General features: G+C 40.2%; 1 protein-coding gene across 1 annotated transcript in view; it reads left to right on the top strand.

Moving 5' to 3' along the window:
- The first annotated feature begins 6,364 nt into the window (after positions 1-6,364).
- The window catches only part of LOC111978986 (xenotropic and polytropic retrovirus receptor 1 homolog), a 39,523-nt gene continuing 38,713 nt past the window's right edge, over positions 6,365-7,174 (top strand). Inside the window, exon 1 of the mRNA XM_024009247.2 lies at positions 6,365-6,862. Coding sequence (XP_023865015.1) covers positions 6,794-6,862 — 69 coding nt within the window. The 5' untranslated portion in view covers positions 6,365-6,793. The remainder of the gene's footprint in view (positions 6,863-7,174) is intronic.

Raw genomic sequence — 7,174 nt, 5'->3', positions numbered from 1 at the left:
TTAGCAACAATTTCTAAAATCCTGTTTTTGTTTTGTTATTATTGTGTGTAGATTGATGAGGGGAAAACAACTATTTAATACATTTTAGAATAAGACTGTAACCTATCAAAATGTTTTAAAAAGTAAAGGGGTCTGAATACTTTCCGAAGGCAATGTATACACAGACGCACGCACGCACGCACGCACGCACGCACGCACGCACGCATGCACGCACGCACACACACACACATTGCAGGCAGGCAGGTAGCCTAGCGGTTAGAGCGTTGGGCCAGTAAACAAAAAGTCGGCAGTTCGAATCCCGAGATGTCAAGGTGAAAAATCTGTTAATGTGCCCTTGCGCAAAGCACTTAACCGTAATTGCTCCAGAGTTGTTGTTGATAATGGAAAACCATGACCCAACTGCAGAAAAACACATTTCAATTCAACATGAGTATAATACATCTGTGAAATAGGATTAATAAGCACCCACATTACCATTGCTAAACAGTTATATAACAGTACCAGTTTTACACAACAGGAGTGGAGCTGACTTTTGCAGCATATTCACTCATTTTCATGGCCAACAGGATATACACCCTGTTGCCATTTTCAAGTCAGGAATATTCAATGTCATCTTGGTAAGCAACTCCAGTGTATATTTAGTCTTGTGTTTTAGGTTATTGTCCTGCTGAAAGATGAATTTGTCTCCCAGTGTCTGTTGGAAAGCAGACCAGGTTTTCCTCTAGGGTTTTGCCTGTTTTCCGTTCTGTTTCCGTTGAAGTCACCATTGGCATCATGGTGAAATCCCTGATCGGTTTCCTTACTCTCCGGCAAATGGGTGTATTGATACACCATCCAAAGTGTCATTAATAACTTCACCATGCTCAAAGGGATATTCAATGTCTGCTTTTTATTTTATTTTTACCCATCTACCAATAGGTGCCTTTCTTTGCAAGGCATTGGAAAACCMCCATGGTCTTTGTGGTGGAATATGTGTTTGAAATTCACTGCTTGACTGAGGGACTTTACAGATACTTGTATGTGTGGGGTGCAGAGATGAGGCAGTCATTCAAAAATCATGTTAAACACTATTATTTCACACAGTCTATGCACCATATTATGTGACTAGTTAAGCAAATGTTTATTCCTGAACGTATTTATGCTTGCCATAACAAACAGGTTGAATTCTTAATGACTCAAGACATTTCACCTTGTAAAAATGTCTAAAAACCTAATTCCACTTTGACATTATGGGATTTTGAGTTTCGGCCAGTGACACGACATCTCAATTCAATCCATTTTAAATTCAGACTGTAACACTACAAAATGTGGAAAARGTCAAGGGGTGTGAATACTTTCTGAAAGCACTGTAGCTTTGTGAGATCTTGTCACTCTTTCATATAGGGTTAGCATGCAAACCAACCTCTTAGGGGGTCAGTACTAGATGTCCTATTGATAACAGCACTTTGAATCCTTACAAGGAAATCTAAACATTTACCAAAAAAGCATGATTTAAGAGAATTACAGAGAATGACGCTGCCCGCACCGAAACGTGTCTTTTTCTCTTCATTTAGACATTAAAGAAGTATTAATCTTCTTTACATGCAGCCAGAGCCGAGCCCAGGGAGACATGCATCATTTCCCATTCAAATCTACTTTCAATACATGATACAACCAGTGCCATATACTTCAATGATATGTTATTTCATACCATTATTCACTTTCATTCAAACACCAGACCTTGTAATAAACTATATAACCAAGCCACCATGAGGGTAGCTGCCTGTACCTATGGGCACCGTTTGGTGAAATTACGCTCTAGGCCTTTATCTGATATTCACACTTGAGGGCGCTGTTGTCACAAGAAAAACTTAAAGTTCCTGTTTTGTGTTCAGTTCACCTATATAAAGAGTTATTTGGATATTTCAATGGTAAATATGACAGATGAAAGAGCCTCTCAAAAAGCTTGCTGGTTTCGTCTGTGTGCTTTAACCAAGCCCTCTCTGTGTTCATTGTCATGCCAAAGAAGTATGTAAATGGGTTGACAAATAAGGGTTACAGTCTAATTCATGTTGTTCAGGCTGAAACAGTGAAGACTGGAGATTACTGCAACTCAGTCAATGAAACAATGTAGCATGGAGTACGACCTGGGGTTGAATTTAGATTTTGTATGTGCTGGAAGACAGAAAACAGGCCTGACCCGGTGTTAGTGTAAGATGTAAACGAACCTTCTCAGAACACTGGCCCACACCCAGGGGTTAATAAAGGTCCAATGCAGCCATTTTAATCTCAATATCAAATAATTTATGGGTAACAATTAAGTACCTTGCTGTGATTGTTTCAATTAAAATGGTCAAAAAGAAACAAAAATAGCTTCTTAGCAAAGAGCAATTTCTCAAGCAAGAATTTTGCTAGGACTGTCTGGGAGTGGTTTGAGTGGGGAAAACCGAAAACTAGCTGTTATTGGCAAAGAGGTTTGGAACTCTCTTTCTTATTTTTCTATTAACTAATTTACCACCTGGCGATGTCACCAGGCAGGCAGGCCAAAACACTATCCCACCAAAACAGACTGAAAATTCAGGTGGTCTTTTCAAACAGCTCTTACACTAAAGGGGAATTATTATACCACGGCTAAGGGCTGCATCCAGGCACTCCGCGTTGCGTCGTGAATAAGAATAGCCCTTAGCCATGGTATATTGGCCATATACCACACCCCCTTGGTCCTTGTTACTTAAATACATAGGTCCATTATCATTTCTACCAGTGGAGGCTGGTAAGAGGAGCTATAGGAGGACGGGCTCGTTGTAAAAACTGGAATGGAATWAATGGAACAGTATCAAACACACAAAAGATATAGAAATCACATTTGACTCCATTCTAATAATTCCATTCCAGCCATTACAATGAGCCCATCCTCCTATAGCTCCTCCCACCAGCGTCCGCTGATTTATACATACTTTCTATCTAGTTTATGACATTCAAGTATAGCCTGGAGTGTTTTTTTTAAGCCAAAATATAAAAACAAATCCCTGTCCAAACAATTCTTCACAGTAGTTGCTGGTCACTGTAGTTTCTCTCCCAGAAATAAGCTTACACAGCAACAACACTGCACATACTACACATGACCTTCAGGTACAAAATGCTCTGACCTGAACATGTCTGAGGAGTGATTTTATACTATTGAATTGTTCCCCAATAATTACGGTCCCCTGGGAACAGAGACTGAAATTATGGTTAGTACCCTTTCACATTAGGTTACCACCTTACAGTAACACATGTATCCTGACGTACGATGCTCATGATAGAGTAGCTCCCCATATAATGGTAACCTAACCTTAAACCCAAAATTAAGAGAAATTAGTTAATGTACTTGCTCTTTAAATCTGTACATATTTTATGTATTTTATGGTGTCACCTCCCTCCATTTGAGTGCACTACCACCTCTGCCAAGAGGAGGTCTGGGGCTCTTTTGCCCTGTATATGCAAAGTTATTGGTTGAGGTCCTACTCTAGCTCTTCCCCTCAATCGCTATGTTACTGGCAGCACTGAGATCATCCCTGTGGTCTCTCATTTTGTTGGTCTCTCATTGGGGTTGTGTGCGGGCCGTGTCTTGAGAGAGTGGGAATAGTGTAGCCTCCCTGTATGTATGCATAGCCAGTGCGTGACTTGGACTGAAATAGCTTCCGGTACTCATTGTGGGTGCCGGCCCAGTACTGTTTATATTGTATTTAGGTGCAGGAGCTCCACTCATTTTTCGGTTAATTTTCTGAAAGAAGAAGAGGAGTTTAGTTCATTAGGATCTCCATTAGCTCCTGCACATACAGCAGCTACTCTTATTGGGGTCCACATAAAACTTACAAACACATGACAAAGTACAGAACAGTTATAGACAAGGACAAAACATTTTTTATGTGTGTACAGTACCAGTCAAAAGTTTGGACACACCTACTCATTCAAGGGTTTTCTTTATTTTTACTATTTTCTACATTGTAGAATAATAGTGAAGACATCACAACTATGAAATAACACATATGGAATCATGTAGTAACCAAAAAAAGTGTTAAACACATCTAAATATATATTTTATTTGAGATTCTTCAAAATAGTCACCCTTTGCCTTGTTGACAGCTTTGCACACTCTTGGCATTCTCTCAAACAGTTTCACCTGGAATGTTTTTCCAACAGTGTTGAAGCAGTTCCCACGTGTGCTGAGCACTTTTGTCTGCTTTCTTTTTCACTCTGCGGTCCAACTCATCACAAACCATCTCAATTGGGTGGAGGCCAGGTCATCTGATTCAGCACGCCATCACTCTCCTTCTTGGTCAAATAGCCCTTACATAGCTTGAAGGTTTGTTGGGTCGTTGTCCTGTTGAAAAGCAAATGATAGTCCCACTAAGCGCAAACCAGATGGGATGGTGTATTGCTGCTGAATGCTGTGGTAGCCATGCTGGTTAAGCGTGCCTTGAATTCTAAATAAATCACAGACAGTGTCACCAGCAAAGCACCCCCACACCATCACACCTCCTCCATTCTTCACGGTGGGAACTACACATGCGGAGATCATCCATTCACCTACTCTGCATCTCACAAAGACACGGTGGTTGGAACTAAAAATCTCAAATTTGGACTCATCAGACCAAAGGACAGATTTCCAATAGTTGTCCATTGCTGGTGTTTCTTGGCCCAAGAAAGTCTCTTCTTGTAGTTGGTGTTCTTTAGTAGTGGTTTCTTTGCAGCATTTTGACCATGAAGGCCTGATTCATGCAGTCTCCTCTGAACAGTTGATGATGAGATGTGTCTGTTACTTGAACTCTGTGAAGAATTTATTTGGGCTGCAATTTCTGAGGCTGGTAACTCTAATGAACTTATCCTCTGCAGCAGAGGTAACTCTGGGTTTTCCTTCCCTGTGGCGGTCCTCATGAGAGCCAGTTTCATCATAGAGCTTGATGGTTTTTGCGACTGTACTTGAAGAATCTTGAAATCTTTCGGATTGACTGAGCTTCAAATCTTAAAGTAATGATGGCCTGTCGTTTCTCTTSCTTATTTTAGCTGTTCTTGCCATAATATGGACTTAGCCCTATTTGGTAAAAGACCATCTTTTGTATATCACCCCTACCTTGTCACAACACAACTGATTGGCTCAAACGCATTAAGAAGGAAAGAAATTCCACAAATGAACTTTTAACAAGGCACACCTGTTAATTGAAATGCATTCCAGGTGACTACCTCATGAAGCTGGTTGACAGAATGCCAAGCGTGTGCAAAGCTATCATCAAGGCAATGGGTGGCTACTTTGAAGAATCTCAAACATAGAATATATTTTGATTTGTTTAACACTTTTTTGGATACTACATGATTCCATATGTGTTATTTCATAGTTGTGATGTCTTCACTATTATTCTACAATGTAGAAAATAGTAAAAATAAAGAAAACCCTTTGAATGAGTAGGTGTGTCCAAACTTTTGACTGGTACTGTATAGAATAAAAAATAAAATAACGTATATATAAATGAAACATTAAACAAATTATAATTAAATAAATAAATAAGAGTTATATATTGGAAAGACACCAAAAGACAACAAAAATACAATTTACACACTATTCATACATATTAATATTCTTGTATACAGTTAAATTACATTTTTAGAAAGAGGTGGAGGCACATCTATTTTTTWAAAGTTAAACCTGCCTGAGCAACCTGTTTTGGCAGAGGTTGTTCTTAACTGACTTGCCTAGTTAAATAAAGGTTACATTTAAAAATATATATATTTAACAAAATTCCATGATGACTTGACTCTATACTTAACTGAGCGACACATTAAATCTTCTTTTTTTTCAGGAGCTGAAGTAGTAGAACATCTGAGGTGCCTGTAGGCCTACTCAGCTCCTGTGAGCTCCTGCCCAAATCAAGCACTGAGCATAGCCTACTCTGTACCTTATTAGCAGGTGGTAGTGCATTTGCCCTGTGCAGGATTTGTGGTTCAATTCCTACTCTTTCCCCTCAATCACTACATTGGTCCTAATTTTAACATGGCCATCTAGTGACTACATCACGTAACGATTTGTGCCTTTTTATGTTGGTTGCAAAACCAATGAACAGTCTGAGCTCTGTTCACCTTGGTGCCAGACCTTCTTGGGGCCAATCAAGCTCTGACTCATAGTCTGTTGATAAATATACACTGCTCTAGGAGACACTGATGTCCACAACGCAAATGTATGATAGGTCTGACCGTCTGGCAAGGGTTTGGACTTTAGTTTGTGAAACCAGTGGTTTAGAGTAGAAATTGTGGGTAAGGCACATGCTCTTGCCGTTTTCCAAATGAAGGGGGCGGTGAGAATTTAAAATCCACTTGCTGTTGTGTATTCTATGAAGAGTGACGACACAACCACGTCACTTTCTGCCCAACGATGGCGACTCAACGACCTCACAGCACAAGAGGCTAGGTAGGGGCTGTTACCTCAGAAACAATGTAGTCCAAGTAATAATCAAAGGCGAAACAACATGTTATTATAGTGACAACGTACCTAGTTAAGATAAAGGCGGAGAGGAGCATTTTCTTGAAGTAACATTTCGTGGCTGTCATACGTTCTCCGACCATAATGTGAGACGGAGAAAAGGGGATCTTCGACCGAGCAGCAGTCATAATCTGGATGACAAACATTGCYAAGTGGTGATTCTCTATCAAACTGTCCTCGCTGGTTTTATTTTAGCTGGCTGGCTAGCTAGCTGTATGATATCATCCATCGCAAAGAAAGTCATCTGACAGCAAGTATTTCAACGTCGAAACCCCGGAGGGGAACCACTGAGGAAGGATGAAATTCACGGAGCACCTTTCGGCGCACATCACCCCTGAATGGAGAAAACAATACATCCAGTATGAGGTAAATGGCTAGCTCGCGCTAGCTAGCAATTTTTTTGGGGGTGCTCGCGCTTCTAAATTACGCTAGTTAGCTAACTGCCTAGAGAGGGATACTCTTGATAGAGCTTCGTTTTTATAACACACACAGCTAGTAATCATTACTAATGAAATGTCAGCTAGCGAGTATAACAAATAACGTAGCATGAACTCCTAATGTTAGCGGTTAGCCGACGTTAGTCTGCTAATATTGCTGGGGGGTTGCATCTAATGGAGTTTGCAGTGTGTGACAGTGAATGAACAGTTTTTTGAGACATTGAATGTCAAGCGTTTGAGC

This window comes from Salvelinus sp. IW2-2015, linkage group LG19, assembly GCF_002910315.2.
Source record: "Salvelinus sp. IW2-2015 linkage group LG19, ASM291031v2, whole genome shotgun sequence".
NCBI classification, from domain to species: Eukaryota; Metazoa; Chordata; class Actinopteri; order Salmoniformes; family Salmonidae; genus Salvelinus; species Salvelinus sp. IW2-2015.
This window is presented reverse-complemented; position numbering and strand designations above follow the sequence as displayed.